This window comes from Astyanax mexicanus, chromosome 6 (genome assembly GCF_023375975.1).
Source record: "Astyanax mexicanus isolate ESR-SI-001 chromosome 6, AstMex3_surface, whole genome shotgun sequence".
In the NCBI taxonomy this organism is placed as follows: domain Eukaryota; kingdom Metazoa; phylum Chordata; class Actinopteri; order Characiformes; family Acestrorhamphidae; genus Astyanax; species Astyanax mexicanus.
The window spans coordinates 23,553,780-23,571,600 of NC_064413.1; the positions used below are offsets into that span (position 1 = coordinate 23,553,780).

Consider the following 17,821-nt stretch of genomic DNA (forward strand, 5'->3'; position numbering starts at 1 on the left):
GATATTAGGGTTATTTTTTTTTTGTTTGTTAGTTTTTTGTAAGTCTATAGTTCTGCCCTACCCAGAGCCAACACTACAGCTAGCAACTACTTATCAATACTATAATAATAACCCAATGCTCTCTTTTGACTTTTGTTTGTTGTTGTGAATCTGGTATCTCGTACTCTGGTATGTCAAACCGTGTCTTCAGCGCATTTCATTCATGCCTAATCAATACTGCACGGCCATCGTTATGCAAGCTGCAGGTTTGTGAACTTTATGTGACGGAAGTCTGAAAGATAAAGCTGATTTTCCCAGAGTGACTAATAATACCTCTCTGCTTGATCATGCAGGTTTTGAAAGTGAGAATTGAGATACAGATCTGAATTCCTTTTGTACAGTAATCAGGTAAGAATGTAGGTTTGCCAAAGATGTTGGTGATGCAAAAACTTAAGTTTCACTATCATGTTAAAGCATGTTTTTGTAGTGTTCAATGTACAGTAGAAAATACACTTTCCAGCAAGACAAATAAAACATTTCTTAAAACTAGAGTTTTTTTTGTATAAAGATTTTTAAAGACTTTTGTGTTCGTAAACTGTGAACTTTAAACTGCATTAGCCAAAAAAAGTAATGTCAAATGGCCTCTTCAGATCAAGGTCTACAGTTTTGGCAACTGGATGACTATATTTGGATAGATTTTTCTGTGAATTACTCATTTTTCCTCACAGTGTTTAGTGCTGTCAGCTGTTTCCTACTGTTGACTGTAACACCTGATGAAAACACAAAATCACAACCTCTAAGAATTCAGACTGCCCCACCCCCTGTGTTATGAAACCTCTACTGTCTAATGCAAAATTTTGAGAACTGTTGGCCCAGTGAACTGAATTGTGAAAAACATGTTCATCAAATTCTATTGCACACAACTTTCATTACAAAAATATGAACAATTCTAAACAATTAAAAACAAAAGTTTTGGCATCCTAAGCATTTTAGACAAGGTCTCAGACCTTGATTAAGAAATCTTCAAGGTATTACAAAGATTAAAGAATGTCAGCACCAGAATTGACAATTTGGCCAACTGTGAAGCATGAGGGTGGATGGTCAATCATGCTTCAGGGTTATCAAAAGAACTGAACCTGAAAAAGAAGATGTCTTCTATAACAGGGTGATTCATTGAAAACATACCTGAAAATCTCAGAATGCATCTCTTCTTGCATGAAGAGATGCATTCTGAAGCTTTTGGAATGACCCTCACAGTCCACTGATCTAAACATCACAGGAAAATTGTGGATAGGCACCATTTTTCCAGTAGCTGTACAACTGCTAGAACTAAAATACATTTAGCTTATTACAATGAAACGTTTTGCAAGCTGTCATTTCTTCCAAAGGACGTATTACAAAGTATGGGATACAATAGTAGTATTTATTCTTTAAATTGTGCACCTTAAGTTGTAAGGTATATGTTTCTTTAGTTTATGTGACATTACGATCTGTAATAGTCATATCTCTTGGTATAGCCTTCTATTTATTTATTTATGTAGGTATTTATACTTATTTTATACACAACGCCCTACTAAATAATGCTACAAACGCTGGAAGGAAGAAGGCTAGCACTTCCTTTCCCTGAAACATATAGGAGGAAGGTGGATGATTACAAGCCATCAAACCAAGCTGAACTGCTTGAATTTGTGCACCAGGAGTGGCAAAAATGTATCCAAAAGCAGTGTGTAAGACTGGTGGAGGTAAACATGCTAAGATGCATGAAAACTGTGATTTAAAAACCAGGGTTATTCCACCAAATATTGATTTCTGGACTCTCAAAACTTTGTGAATATGAATTTGTTTTCTTTGCATTATTTGAGGTCTGAAAGCTCTGTATCTTTTTTTGTTATTTCAACCATTTCTCATATTCTGCAAATAAATTCTCTAAATTAATATATATGTATTTGGAATTTGGGAGAAATGTTGTCTGTAGTTTATAAATTAAAATATCAATGTTCATTTTACTCAAACATATACATATAAATAGCAAAATTAGAGAAACTGCCAGCAAACAGACTCCCATGTTAACTGTGAGTGAGTGATGGTGGAAAGTGAGGGTTATCCGATCTACTTATGAAAGTGATGGCACTCAAGCAGTCTTGGACTATTGAATAGTCAAGCACTTACTGTTTGTTAGCAGGTTGCCAGCTGTTTAATAGTTGTGAACATCAGCAAAGAAGTTTAAAAACAATTAAACCTTTTAAGGAAGAATTTCTAAGTGGTTTAAGTTTCTTGGTGACTTTTTTTTTGTTTCACTGCAGATACTTGGTGAGCACTAGTTGGTTCACAAAATGAAGCAGCAAGAGCACACACTCACTGACTGTGTTTGGGTTAGCTATAAACCCGTTCTTCTACAAGCACAGCATACTTTGCGCGGTTGTGTGAATGCGGAAAGCTTCCCCCAGTTTACACTGTGGATTCGTCATGTAAATGTATTGTAATGCATTCCAAACTTAGCCAGAGATTAACTAGGAGTCCAGAGAATGTATTCGGGCCTTGTTGTTGTGTTTGTGTATGTGTATGATTAGGCTAGGCTTATTGAGTTTGTTGGAAGCTAAGCGCAGGAGCTCTTCAGGGAATGTGGAGAATGCTATTAGAATGAAGTTTTGCTCTTAACACATAAACCATCTCGCATGCTCATAATCAATAACTTCCTCTAAGTGAGGCCTGCACTGCTTCCGGACAATGAAACTGAGAGAGTGAACCAGAGACATGAACGGAGATAACGGTTCATTGTCAGCTAGTTTGTCCTTATCAATATTTCAATAGGAAATTGCTAATCTAAAGTGAGGCGTTCTTGCTTCGCTCCGCAGTGCTTTTTGAGTATGTCATCTTGGCTTGGGTTTCTGTATCTGTTCTGTGTACAGTGATAAGGAAACAGCTTAAACAAGCATGCTAATGTGGTTAATAGTGAACAGAATCATTAGTCTCCAATTAGCCTCAGTGTAATTTGGGTAATGCTAGGCTAATGGCTGTCTGTTTTGATTTCTTGTTAACGGCGTCTAATTTGACTGAACTGTTACTTGGTGATGTAAGAGCATGCTATTCTAAAGCCAATCTGTTTTGGATGGGATTAGTTGTATTTAGGGATGTGGAATAATATACTTTCCTGGTGTCCTGTAATAAAAATACATGATGAGTGACTACTTGATTTACACACTTTTGTCATCTCCAAACACAAGACTGTATATACAGCTCTGGAAAAATATGAGGCCACCTAAAAATGATGAATTTCTTTGATTTTACCAAATTGAAAATCTCTGGAATATAATCAAGAGGAAGATGGATGATCACAAGCCATCAAACCAAGCTGAAAATCAAAAGCAGTGTGTAAGACTGGTGGAGGAGAACATGCCAAGATGCATGAAAACTGTGATTGGAAACCAGGGTTGTTCCACAAAATATTGATTTCTGAACTATTAAAATTTTATAAATATGAACTTGTTTTCTTTGCATTATTTGAGGTCTGAAAGCTTTGCATCTTTTTTGTTATTTTAGCCATTTCTCATGTTCTGCAAGTAAATGCTCTCAATGACAACATTTTTATTTGGATTTTGAGAGAAAGGTTGGCAGTAGTTTATACAATAAAACAACAGTGTTCATATTACTCAAACATATACCTATAAATGATAAAATCAGAGAAACTGATTCAGAAACTGAAGAGGATTCTTCATTTTTTCCAGGGCTGTATATAATGAACTTTGTAGGCTTTGGGACATTCTAAACAATGACGTGTCCAAAAGCTGCTAGACACTATTGGGGATTTCTCTAACTTGTTTTCTGGATTTGAAGACTGTTTGTCATTTAACACCTGAGGTTTACCACAGATTTAAATGATTCAAGATGCTCTATTTTTGCAATCTATAGCGCATTGGTCAAATGCGGATTGCAAAGCTGGATTTAGAAAATGCCGCTGTGTCTTTTGTTATAGCGAAGGCGCAAAAAATATGCCTTGTGTTTTGTGTTATGTGAAATAAACTGTAAAATAATCAGTTTGTCACTAGTAGGCCTGTCACAATAATTGCAATATCGATTTATCGTACAATAAATGAACACGAGCTCAATCATTTTTCATAATCATGATATCATCTATTGTGTTTAATTGTATGTTTTTTCACATATATAGGCTAACAGTGAACAGCGTGAACTGTGACTCTATACACACAGTGTGGGCTAAAGTAGGTGAAGAAATACATATATAATTCCCCAACTTTTTTGGTCTTTATAATGTGTATACTTGCCTTTTTTTGTTATTCTCTTATCATTATGTTAGTGGCATTTAATGGTCTTAAAATGACAAAAATAACGTGTATCGCAATCATTTCTGGGACAATAAATTATCCACAAACTATTCTTATCATGACAGGCCTAGTCACTTGCCATTCCCTTTAAGAGGCAGCTGCGCTCTGACTTTGGCACGTTTGTATCTTAACAGTGCGGCACTTTGTGCGTTTTAGCAAAGGAAACTGACCTGCACGTTCACATTGTGAAGGTACGCCAGCAGGTGGAATGAATGTTAAATGTCAATTTTGCACTCTGCAGTGCGTCCTCGTGTGTGTATTGAATGAGTGGGGGTGTACGCACATGTGGACTTTTGACTGACGATTGACCGTTGTCTAGGTTAATTTCAGTCAGTGGCGCACCTGTGTTTTCTGCTGCCAAAAGAGGTACACGCTAGAAATTTACCTCAACACACCTCACTTCCAGACCTTTACACCCATCAGTGTAGATATATTCCTAAGCCCTGACACTATTTTAGTAGTGCAAGTGCAAGGTATGAAAATAGACTGTTGACGGGCTGTAAAGTAGCAAAGAGCATCGCGACACGCCTTGTGCAGGGTGTATGATAGGGCCCAATGTTGCCATTCACAACAATACTAAATGTCTCCTCACATAGGTTGCACGTTTGCACTTTATTTTGCACCATGTTGATTCCGGAGGAACGTAATTTCATTGCACTGCATAGTAGAGCTGCAGCTAATGATTATTGTGGTAGTTGACTAATCTGATGATTATTTGTTCGATTAGTCAACAATTATTTCTGCCATGTCCTCCATCTCTAAAAACCATAGAAACAGCTGAATGTAAGATTTAATAGGTTGTTTAAACATGGAAATTACTTTTATTTAGTGAGTAAATATGTAATCTGTTGTGTTTGGGCACTTTTAGAGATATAGATTAAGAGTGTAAAGTGTGTGAGTGAGCTATTTACCCATCTCCCATTGCACTTCTGCCACCAGCACTTTGTGTAATGTGGTACTGTTATAAATTAACGATTAGTCGACAATAAAATTTGTAGTTGACAAATTAAATGAACTGACATTGTCGATTATATCGACTAATCGTTGCAGCCCTACTGTATACATGTACAGTAAAAGCCATGAAGTGCCTCTGTACTTGAGAAAAAGCACAGTATTTGAGAGAATATTTACTCACGTCATTTTAAAAAGGATTAGTTTATCCTGTGATAATTTTTATGTCTTAATTTGCCATAGGTAAAAATGTTCTGGAAGCTTTACTGATGTAGAAAATAATGACTGACACGATGATGCATTCGTATAGGACTAAATTAACTCTATGTCCTTTAGTAATTACTGTTCTGAAGACGGTTAACTCTTGCCAGGGTGAGCCTCTTCTTTCTATCTAGAAGATTCCACAGTGAAAGGATGGTAGGGTGAAGGGGTTACTCTGTTCACCTCCTTCTCCCCCACAGCTGCTAGGAGTGATAAAAGAAGAGAAGGCCTGTGTGGGGTGTCTGTCCCTTTCATCTCAGAGACCTTCAAGGACGTTCCGAGTGTCCTGTGTCCTGTCAGACCTATCGCGTCCCATGGCTGCATTTTGGGCAGGATGATGTGAGCAGCTTTGCTTGTAATTGGAGCGCTGGAGCTACAAAACAGCAAGCAGGCGCCCCTGCATGTGCTGCTCTTTTGGAACAGGGGTAGTGTGTGGCTTTTGATAACAGCCATGCTTTTGTCAAGAGAGCAGTGGGGCTGACTGTAGCATGTCGAGTCTGTTTCTGCAGAAACGGAGAAAAAAGGACTGGCAAATAGTGATGAGATGTGTAGTAATACATTGATTTAAAGGAAAATTTAATTGAGCTCCACCAAATTTGGAGTATTGTTTATTGTGATAGTTTAGTGAAATTATATAAACTGTGTAAATTCTATTTTATAAAGTAATCATACAGTAAACATGTTTATGTGAATGAGTCGGTATGTTGATTGTTTAAAATTATGTTTATTTATTTATGTATTGACTTATTTGTTTAAAAATGATTTATCATTTCCAATGTCTGCTTTTTTTATAAAAAAAAACTGTTTGTGTGACTATGACTCTAAGAAAACAAGGTGCTTGGCTTGGATGTTTCTTGACAAACTTTAATTAGCTCAGAACATTCTTACATTGTACAGCTCTGGAAAAAAAGAGACCACTTGTGTGATGAGTTTCTTTGATTTTACCTAATTGAAAACCTGTGTAATATGATCAAGGGGAAAGTGGTTGATCACAAGCCATCAAACTAAGCTGCTTACATTTTTGCACCAGGAGTGGCAAACATTTATCCAAAAGCAGTGTGTAAGACTGGTGGAGGAGAACAAGCCGAGATGCATGAAAAAACAGGGTTATTTCACCAAATATTGATTTTTGAACTCTTAAAACATTATGAATATGAACTTTCTTTCTTTGCATTATTTGAGATCTGAAGGCTTTGCATTTTTTTAGTTATTTCAGCCATTTCTCATTTTCTGCAAATAAATGCTCTAAATGCTCCTTACTAATTCAAAAGTGGCTCTTCTATGCACCTTCTATCAGTCCTCCAAAGAACCCTAACTGGCGCCTTCCAATTATGTTTTTTGACGAATCCACTGGCTCATCTTTCTGTAAATCTAAGATTCAGTGTAGAGATAATATATGCCTCCTCTCCTATCTGTGCCTGCGTCCCCGTGGGTGTATGAACACTGCATTTCTGTTTCTTTTTGCAGTAACGCTAATGTTGTCTCCTACATTTACACCTCCATGGTGATTCACACCAAGGCATGTAGTCCTGTCATTGTGTTATATCACAATGCCTCTTCTCTAGCGACTCCCCCTCAGCAGACGTGAGGCTTGAGGCTGATGGGTTTGAGTAAGCACACTCCCACTGTTTTGTTTATGGCAGGAAAGCGCCGTATCGGGGCTTAGCGAGGATGAGTTCGGCAGAGGCGATGCCTCCGTCCCCTCCGGAGCGCTCCGTGTCGCGAGACTCGCAGGACTCCATGGATGACTACTGGAGCGAGATGAGGAACATCGAGGAGGACTGCCAAGGAGGCCAAGAGGAGATGATCGAGAGGGGGAGTATGGACGGTGAGTATTTAAATCTAATCTGTTATTTTTAGCCACAGTCCTTAATATTGTGGGTGGAGATGGTGTTATTTTGTTTGGCTTTTAATGGTATTATTTAATAAAATCTGGGAACACCTTGAAGTTTACACTGAAGTGAAGGTTGTATAAAAAGTAGTTCAAGTAGTTAAGAAGTTTGCCAGTCTGTGTAAAAATAAATTAGTTCTTTAAGATTACAAAGATCAGTTAGTAGAAGAATTCATAGTGATTGTTTCATATCTGTTTAGGTTCGTTTGTTGTTTTACATTTATAAAAAAAGCTGTATACATTGATGAGCCATCATTAAGACAACTCATAGATGGTGCGAAACGCTTTTTAAGATTTTCTGTAACAATGGCTCGTGTAAAAGTCTGAGAACATCTCTGAACATATCTGAACAGTCGGTTCTTATGGTAATGTTGGTGGTAGGAAAAAATGGTCAGATGGAACAGTGTGAAGAAATTTGATAAAAGCTTAGGCAGAGCATCTCCAGAATGGCCAGACTTGTGGGATAGGTTGGCAGGCAGGGTGTTGGACACCCAGGACTCATCAATGTGCGAGGACAACAAGGGATATCCAGTCTGGGAGGAACCAAAAGAAGAGCTACTATGACACGAGCCATGTAAATGTAGTTATTGAAAAAGTTGAAGTGGCAGTGCATATTATTTAGTTTTTAAACTGAAAGCAGAATTATCATTGAAGAAGAAAAATAAGTGAAAAAATATTGTGTTTAACATATTGTGTGTGGGGAAATCCAGTTTGACTTCATAAGTGATTCCATGTTTAAAAAAGGGCAGGAAGCTTGACTCAGAATCATCCTTATTCTGACAGCAGTGTTCTTGTACTTCTCTGTTTTTTTCAGAAGCAGAGCTGGAGGAAGCGTGGCTGCACGAAGCTGGTCTGTCCACGCTGGTGTCTGGAGCTCCGACTGACAGCCCTACCGAAGCTCTCCTCTCAACACTTACTCGCTCTCAGGCTGCCATGGTGAAGAAGCGCCTGGACAACTACACACAGACTCTTCGCAAAAGGAACAAGCAGCCCATACGACACGTCCGAGACGTTTTCTCCACTCCCGACACATCGGTGAGCAAAAGACTGGATTTAAGTTGTCAGCTAGGGTGCAGATACCAATCCCTTGTTCTGGAGGACCCCCTGTCCTGCACATTTTAGTGGCATCATGTTCTGTAACTACCCTACTCACACCACATCTGATCCAGCTAATTAGCTAACTAGCAAAGCCCTCCTGAACAGAAAGTGGAAGGTTTTGTTAAGACTGCCAGACCAGATCAGATTTTTAGCAACCCTTGTAAAAAGAAAGTATACTTAAGAGCATTAAAAGTATGTTTAAATTAGGTGAACGAACACTAAAAGTTATTTTTTTATTTAATGCACTTTATGAAAATACACATTAAATATACTTTCTCTGTATTTCCATAAAATGTATTTTTAAGCAATATGCTTTACACTATATGTTGTGTTGATAGAAAATATATATAGTGTAATTAAATACTGCATAAATTGCACATTTACAAAATACTTCGTGTTAAAAATTATGTTTAAAAAGCACATACTTAAATCTACTTAAGTTCGCCGAAGTTGTATGAAAAAAGCACTCAAAAACACAAGCTAAATTCTTTAGGAACTGTACTTAAATTGCCATAAGTTTTCCAAAATAGTATATTTAGTATGTATTTAAGTACATATTTTAATTTTAAAAAGTATGTACTTTTCTATGTTAAGTATACTTGTATGAACTTAATGTACTTAATACACTTTTCTTTTGTTAATCATATGTACACTGTATCCAAATTGATTGATTGATTTTTGATGGCCTGTACAGGATATCACATAAAATCAGCTCTATAACACTTTTGGAGGTAATTTGAAATAAAAATAGATATATGTTTTTAATGTCTGGAAAAAAAATCTGATCTGATTACTTGCAAATAGCTTTATTTTTTTTTCTTACAAAACAAAATTTTATTGTCCTTATATGACTTATATGTGTCACTAGTGTGAACAGATCGTCTGCCTTGTCTGCCCTGAAAGGACCTTTTCTGTGGACATTTAGACACAGTGCTGACTGTGCTCTAGATGAAGAATGTGTGTGGGTGCACATTTAAAGCTGTCAAATTGAACAGTACACCACTGTTTGTTTTGTGCATTCAAGGCAAATTATATTTTGGGATAAAGTGAATTTGATGCTTCTTGTTATTGCTGCCCACACATGCCTGCTAAGCTGTTTGTGTTTCTGTCCGCTGTCTGCGACCTGATAGTGCAGCTCCTGATTCAAACCCAGTCGGAGTGGCCGAAGTGCCAGAGATGCTCATGTGCCCGTCTCATTTCAGCACATGCTGAAGGCATGAGTGACAGCTGTGTCTAGTGTGGGGGGAAGGTGAAGGCTGGGGTCTCTTCAGCATGCCTGAGACAGCAGCAGCGTCGCTGCACCCAACTGCTGGGTCAGCTGTTCTCTGCTCATCTTCAAACATACTTGCCCCACTGACTGAGGCTGGTATGTGGAAAAGCCAGAATGGAAAACACCACACAGAGTCAGACAGCGTGCCATAAGTGGGTAGTGACTAGTTATTTATACTCAGTTATTCATAATGTATTTTTCACACTATAAAGCACACTTAAAACTCTTTAATTGTCCTGAAAATCGTCAGTGCACCTTATCTGGTATAAAATTTTACCAATCAGGTTTTAAGGAGCAGCCTGCTGCTAACCCTGGCTAGCATTGCTGAAGCTGCATTAGCATTAGCCGCTAACCATGCTAAGCACTAGCTCTTTTGCCGTTCAGACGTGAGTGTATTGGGCTGTAGCCTGCGTGTTTACCATGTTAAAACAAGCTACATAGGATGATTTGCTAGCTAATATCACTCTGGCTTACTGGAACAATCAGGGTTCCTCAGAGTAGCACTGTCGGGCAGCATTTACTAGCGCTTAGCCGCTAATGCTAATGCTCCAGCCTTTGTGGAAATTTGCAAATCTTAGCTTACTGTATATAAACGGAAGTGCTTTACTCACCCAAATAGACAGTTTTAAGGAGAGAAATCTATGTAGATTAACATCCAGTGCTCGTTTTAAGAATTGCAGCTTTGTTGACTTAATTTAGCTTTGCTTTACTTAACCTCCCACCCAACCTCGAGACCTGCTGAATTAGAAGGAAAACATGGCAACACCTGTGTTACTTATTAGTGTCAAATAATGTGCCTTATAAACCAGTGTGCCTAATAGTGCAAAAAATACAACTTGAGTACAACTTTGAGTGATAGTTACCTTTCAGATTATTTCCTAATTTCATTCAATAAAGAGGAATTAAGCCTATTTGTAGAATTTGTTTTTTTTTTCATTGTAAAATCTCTATTTAGAATGCTGAGTAACCCAAGCCTTTAATCCCTGTCTAGGAAACTGTCTCATAGTATTTTAGCTATATTTGTGAGGGGAAGCAATTTACAACCTTTTTTGAACTTTGCTGAACATTAAATGTTTTTTAAGAAAAAATACATTATAATCTTATACAGTGAGCTGCTATACTAGAAGCTAGACAGACACTAGTTATATTTTAAAGCAATTCTCTAGTTGCTTTTAACCAGATGTCTCATGTTTACTAGGCTATTATTTATTATATATTATATAGGCATAAGCATTTTAGTAAAGTATTGCAGGTTCAAAACATCACATTTAAATTTAAAATCTTAATATGCGTCTCTGTCTTTTCTAAGGGTCATTTAATGTCTGTGTTATGTTGGAAATTATTGTTAATGATGTACACTATATGAAAAAAGTGTTTGGACACCTGCTAATTTATTTTGTTTTGGCAGAACTGTCTCTACTATCCATGGAAAGCTTTCTAATAGATTTGGAGCATTGTTGAGATAATTTGATTGCATTTAGTGATGAGGGCTTTAGTGAGATTGGCAAAAAATAGGTCATTACTACTTTTGGCCTTCCAGGGAATTGGCCCTGTGTGGATCTACTGCTCTACAGCTTAATGCTGTGGAGCTTTATACCCCTCTGACTCACGCCTGGCATTAGGCATAGTACCAGTAGGATCATGGTCTGCACCAGAGAATCCTAGACTATTGTGTATATTTGTGTGTAGACATCTGTGTCAACAATTGGAGCTAAACGCTTTTAGATAATTGTTTTTTGCCCATTTTGATTTTTTCTAAAAAATTATTCCATTTTCTCCCTAGTTTGGAAATCCGAATACCCAGCCCATTTCTTAGGACTCCTGTAAAGTTGCCAGTTTCGAGAAATAGCTGACAAGAGCATTGAGTTATATTAAGTAGCATTTAATATAAATTATGTTGGTTGAGGCTTATTCTTTTAGAGGGCATTGCAAGGTGGAACTAATTTTATTTCTCTGAGCCACACCATGTGAAATTTGTTAAATTAGACCTCACATTTCAACCAATGAAATAAAATGGAATTGAAAATTATATTAAGCTTTATAATATTGCCCCTTGCGTGTTTTTTTTTTTTTTTACCTCTACATAGGTCAGATTTTCCCTAAAATAACAAATACTTTTTTACTTGAGTATTGACTTATCCAAGAGGTATTCATTGTCTTTATGGGATGGCACTTTATTCAAATCCAGTGAGGATATACTAACAGCACAGAAGGCCTGAGGCTTTGTTTTAACTTTTAGCACAGTCTGCATGAAGCTGTCACAGCAAGCTTCGGACTGAATAATGGCTGCAGGCAAATATCCATGAATGCCAGCCGTGTAAAGGAGGCTCTCTAGACCACCACATTGTAGTTTTGTGACTAAGATCCTGCGTGTGGGGAATGAGTAAGTGGGCTGGCTTGCCAGGGACTGACCAGAATGACTGTTTTTGAGAGACTACATGCATGGAAATGTGGTTAACATTAGGTGCACATATTAGTCCTTGAATGCTGCAGTGCATTTATATCATATATCCAAAAATATGGTGTCCTGGAATGGTTTAGTGGTCATCTGGCCAACAAATAGTGTTCAAGAGAGAGGGAGAATATGTGTCTGGCACTGAGTGTTGAGCAGTGACTCATAGCCAGCTGGACTGGCAGCTGAGACACATTCTGCCTCAAACACACACACACACACATATACACACTGGATATGCTCTTTATATGCAGGCCTGAAACCCAACACTGATACCAAGTGTGGTTCCTATAATGCGGTCTAGTTTACGGAAGAGGTTGACGGCTTGTAATGGGCCTTTCCAATGAAATAAAGATGAAGGGCAGTGGGAGGTTGTGACGATTATGAAAATAAAACTTGGTCAGGTGTCATGATGATGAGGGCAGCAGCTTATTTGTGGGCACGCTTTAAATATTGGGATCCTGTGTTTGTATGCGCATCATTGGAATAGACTGCTTTGCTTGGATCTTGGATATAATGGTACAAATCTGTGCTGATTATCTTTTGCATGGATGTTCAACAGATATGCGATAGATATGCATGTTATGTAGCCTTAATTGTTTTTGCAGATTTCTAAAGTTTATAGAGATGAATTGAGATAATAGAGTTATGCTGAATGATGCTATCAGTAGTGTATGTAATGCAGGAGAAGCATCTGTTTTTTCTAACTCTCTTTCTTTACTGGGAACTTTTATTGGAAGTTTCAAGGCCAGAGAGTTTAGTGGATATACGCTCTAGTCTAAACCCCTGGGTCGTAGCTATTTTCAGACTGGGTTTCAGCAGAGGCCGATGGGTGGTCTTTCAGCGCTTTGAACAGAGAAATCTGAGGCCTTTGTTGGAGCTTATTCTTCAGTCCTGCTGTTCATGTACTCAACCTGACCGCTTTCCCTAAGCTGCAGTGTATACCCATATAAGGGTCTAACCTATGGAAAAACTGGCTGTGGTCATTGTGGTCATTCTAGAACAGCAGAATTGTGCAAAGGAGTTCATCTGGGGTCAACAGTGCTATTGTTAACTGTACCGTTTAGTGTAAAACTTTTGTTCGATGATTTGTACTGTAAGTGGCCCTGCTGTCCACTGCACTGCTGGATGCTGTGATTCGTTCCTGTTCTAGAACCATGTGCTGATTTATTCCTACCTCACTTCATAGCTGTACATATGGATGTTTAAACTGTCTGGACTTTAGCACTAACACTGAACATGTGCCTATCACCTACTCACACTCAGAATTCATAAACTGTTTCTGCATTAGCTGTAGCTCTCCATTATCTCTTTACATTAACATCAACACTGAGCATGTGCCCATCACCCACTCACACTCAGAACCTTGTTCTATATTAGCTATAGATCCACATTATCTCTGTATACGGTTGTTTCCCTCTGTTATTTGTTTGTGCTGTCTGGGTCAACCAGAGGAGGATGGATTCCTCTTACTGAGTCTTGGTTCCTCCCAAGGTGTCGTCTTTTTGTTGGCACTATCACTTGTAAGAGGCTTAGACCTGTATCTCTGTAAAGCTGCTTTGTGACATTTATTGTTTCCCGTATAATTGCTTATGTTTAGTAAATTAATTTACCTAATTTACCTTTAATTTTTGTCATTAATCATGATATTTATTGTTGTTCTTGTAGCCTGCTGAACATGCCCCTGCCATGTCCACAAATGGCCAGATTCCACCAAAACTGCCCTACTGGACACCACCAAAAGGTTAGTTGGGAATGCTAAATAATAATGAATGAAATGTTGGTTTATATTTTACTGAAGCTGTGTGCTAATACATATTCCAAATGTCTTGGGACAGGAACTAGTATGTCCCATGAAATCTAAAGAACACAGATTTTTAGACAGACACTGCTGCTCACAGTCCGTCCTTTCCACCCACTGTGCTGTCCACTGTTGTTGGTAATGCCTTCTGTGATTTATTTATTATAAACATGTGACACTGTACAAATTGGATTATCTCATCAAAAAATGAATTATCCCATCCACCTGGCAATCACTATCTTGCCTCACTCAAACTAATTATTTCCATCGTACAGCTTATATAGCACTTCATGATCAATTTAAACTACTGTTTTATGACTTCTGGCCTGTCAGTGCATATTTTAATGATTGTAATAAATTATTAGATTTAAGTATTAAAGATTGTCTGTTTATGTGTGTCCACATTATAGCCCGTCACTCTTGTCCAACCTTCAACCCTGTGGAGAGCAGTGTATCAGAGTGTCAGCTGGAGCCAGATATCTTGTCCTTTGAGGTGCCGTACTCGGAGGGCGTGACGGCTCACCGGAAGGGTCGCGACTGCCGTGACTGTCAGAAGATCAGAAAAGGGGACAGAGATTTACCGGTGAGTGTGAGAAAGGACACTATTGGGCTATACTAACACAGGTTCCTAATTAAAGAACTTCTGTAGTAGGTTCACAATTTTTAAAAATAGAAAACATTTCACAATTGCAGAAGATACTCCTGTGTGTTGGATTAAGTGATTTTAGTTCTTTTTTTTCATCCAACAGAATTAGCTGTAATAAAAAAATAAAATAAAATAAAATAAATAAAATTATAGAAATGTTATGAATCATTCCAAAACCACATTATCACTAAAGCCAGTGCAGTAGATTCTCTGCACTATCACCGGGTTTGATTAGGGTGCTCTAATCCTTTGGCCTTTGAATGAATTTGTTAAAATATCCTAACAGCTTACTGTTTAGCTTCTCTTTTGTGTAAATTTGTTTAGAGAGTTAATTTAAGATTTTATGTAAATGTTCTTTATCCTATTCATTCCTGTTCATGTGTTGTTCCTACATCCAAAGCATTTATGAGCGTCCTTTAGCTTAAACATTTAAAATAAAATTTACACAATACTTGTACTTGTACTTTCAGTACTTAAGTAGAACATTTTAAATATACTTATACTACTTAAGTACAAAAAATGTTGGAAACTTTAGTACTTCTACTTAAGTATGATGTTTAAAGAACACTTTAACTTCTATTAAAGTCACTTATTTGATAAAGTACTTGTACATTTACTTAAGTCTGGGTCTCTAGTACTTTGTCTGTAGCCGACACCCTTATTTGTCCTGTAAAACAAATAAAACTGATAGAAAGTTCTAGAAAATAACAATCAATGTAAGCATACTGTGTCAGTGACTGTAATTCATTTTTTAGCCACAGAAATTTGTCCTTTATTTTTTTATTATTTAAAGATTTTAGTACAGTTGTTGCTATTATGGGTCGCACCATATGTTACTTTTAGTAAGTAACATAAATAACAGACAAATGACAGTTATCTATTTTTGCATTTTGTGAAAAGTTAAATTGAGTACTTGTATAGGAGATATATTGCATATAAATTGAACATTGAACTGGGAAAATCTGATTTTAGCTACAGTGCACCAGCGAGCTGGAATTTACTACAGGAAACATTAAATCTCAGCTCACTGGTGTCACTCAGTCATTTTAAACTTTTAATATCTAACCACCTTCAGACAGCCTTTACCTGTTTACCTGTTTTACTTAATCTTATTTATTCTGATTTTTTATTTATTTTTCTTCTTCTTTTAATTCTTTATTTCCTTTCTTTTCTTTGTTATATTTTTATTTTTTTAATAGTTTTGTATTATTTCTTTTAAACTTATTTTGATTAGATCTTTTTTTATTATTAATACATTATCATTATTATTATTTTATTATTCATTTTTATTCTACAATGTAAAGGTTAGTTTTGGCTTAATTCTAACTTTTTTGGTATTAATCTTGTCATATTTTGATCTTAATTTCTTAATTAAATCAAGTTTTGTTATCATTTTTTATTCTTATTCTATTTAAATTTTTATCTTTTTTTATTTACTATTATTATAAAATGATTAAATGTAATTAATCCCTGTATTTGAAAGTGCCCGGCTATATTAAAAATGAGATGTACTTCCGAGTTAAAATAAAGGTTGATTGATTGATAAATGTCATCATTTTATGCATTTAAACCTTTTTTTAATAGAAAATAATGCAGTTGTCCATGATGTAAGCATCACGTCATTGACTCAGTTATGTGTTTAATATTTGACCCTATTCTCTCTCTGTCTTACGATAATCAAAGGACAATTTATAATAAAGCAAAATGTTGTTGTTGATGTTCATGTTCATCGATGGTAACGTCTGTTATTTCATTCCTTTTTTTTATTTAGACATTTCAGATTGTGAAGCCCAAGCAGGGGTTGACCAGAGTATACGACCTTTCCTCAGATGACATGAAGAAGATCGGCTGTATCTGTCTCATAGAGCTGACCACCTTTTATGACGCCCTGGGCATCGAGCTGAAGAGGAACCGATTTGTCCGGGGCAGAGTACGGGGTGAGTATCACTGTGTTAAAGTTGTGTTAACCTTTCCTCGCTTGTTTTCTTGAAGTGTTTTGATTGGTGTAAACACTCCCTTTGCTTTTCTGCAGAAACTGGCATTTTTGGAGTTCCTCTGAACACGCTGTTGGAAAACGACCAAAAGAAATTTCCTGGTTCCAAAATCCCCCTTGTTTTTAAAAAGGTGCGTAGCTTATCTTGTTTTTGGGCTTGGTTTTGTTTTGTTGGGCAGGGGAGTGTGAGTTTGAGGGAGTGCAGTGATGAGCTTGGGTCTTCCCGAAGTGGAAGCTTTCAGACTGTGTTTCTTCTGGAAAGTTTGTGGTCAGCACTTGTCAGGGTTAGGTCACTGTTCCCTCCCTCCCTATTCTGCCCTGCTCGGCCCTTTTTTCTTTACCTTCCTAACAAGCTCTTCCCGAAAGACTGTACCGAGGGGTTCAGCATTGCTTCAGCAGATTCCTTGGAGTGAAGTTGCTTGTCTTTTTTTCCTAGTATGTCTGACGTATATCTTCTTGGCTGCACTCTTTGGGCAGCACTGTTTTGCTGTGTAGGAGGACACTACTTGTCTACATTCTGTGAGGAAACCAAACCCTTAACTAAAGTAGTTTACTCTGCTGATTATTTCTCCACTATGTAATTTAGTGAAGGAGTTTGTAAGACTTTGGTTGGGAAGAAGTTAAATATTCCAAAAATACAGAAAATGAACTCATCACAATTTATGAAGTACCTGCTATAGATTACTTAAATAAAACATATTATATCTATGTAATCAAGTGAAGGCTTGTGTCAGGAAACACTATTTAAATATGCATGAATTACAATTTATGTTCATTTATGTTGGTCGTATAAGCCCAATTTACTGTAAATACATTTACAGCTCTGGACAAAAAAATAAGAGACCATTTAAAAATGATGAGTTTCTTTCATTTTACCAAATTAAAAACCTCTGGAATATAATTAAGAGAAGGGTGGATAATAAAAAGCCATCAAAACCAAACTGAACTGCTTGAATTTTTGCACCATGAGTGGCATAAAGTTATCCAAAAGCAGTGTGTAAGACTGGTGGAGAAGAACATGCCAAGAGCATGAAACTGCTAAAAAAACAGGGTTATTCCACCAAATATTGATTTCTGAACTCTTAAAACTTTATGAATATAAACTTGTTTTCTTTGCATTATTTGACGTCTGAAAG

The 17,821-nt window shown here is 37.0% G+C and overlaps 1 protein-coding gene across 3 annotated transcripts in view; it reads left to right on the plus strand.

Moving 5' to 3' along the window:
* arhgap28 (Rho GTPase activating protein 28) overlaps positions 1 to 17,821 on the plus strand; it is a 53,501-nt gene that overhangs the window by 19,640 nt on the left and 16,040 nt on the right. For all 3 annotated transcript variants that reach the window (XM_007232016.4, XM_015600960.3, XM_015600961.3), the window contains exons 2-7: positions 7,178 to 7,362; positions 8,240 to 8,460; positions 13,914 to 13,989; positions 14,457 to 14,629; positions 16,464 to 16,629; positions 16,725 to 16,816. In XM_007232016.4, coding sequence (XP_007232078.3) covers positions 7,178 to 7,362; positions 8,240 to 8,460; positions 13,914 to 13,989; positions 14,457 to 14,629; positions 16,464 to 16,629; positions 16,725 to 16,816 — 913 coding nt within the window. The remainder of the gene's footprint in view (positions 1 to 7,177; positions 7,363 to 8,239; positions 8,461 to 13,913; positions 13,990 to 14,456; positions 14,630 to 16,463; positions 16,630 to 16,724; positions 16,817 to 17,821) is intronic.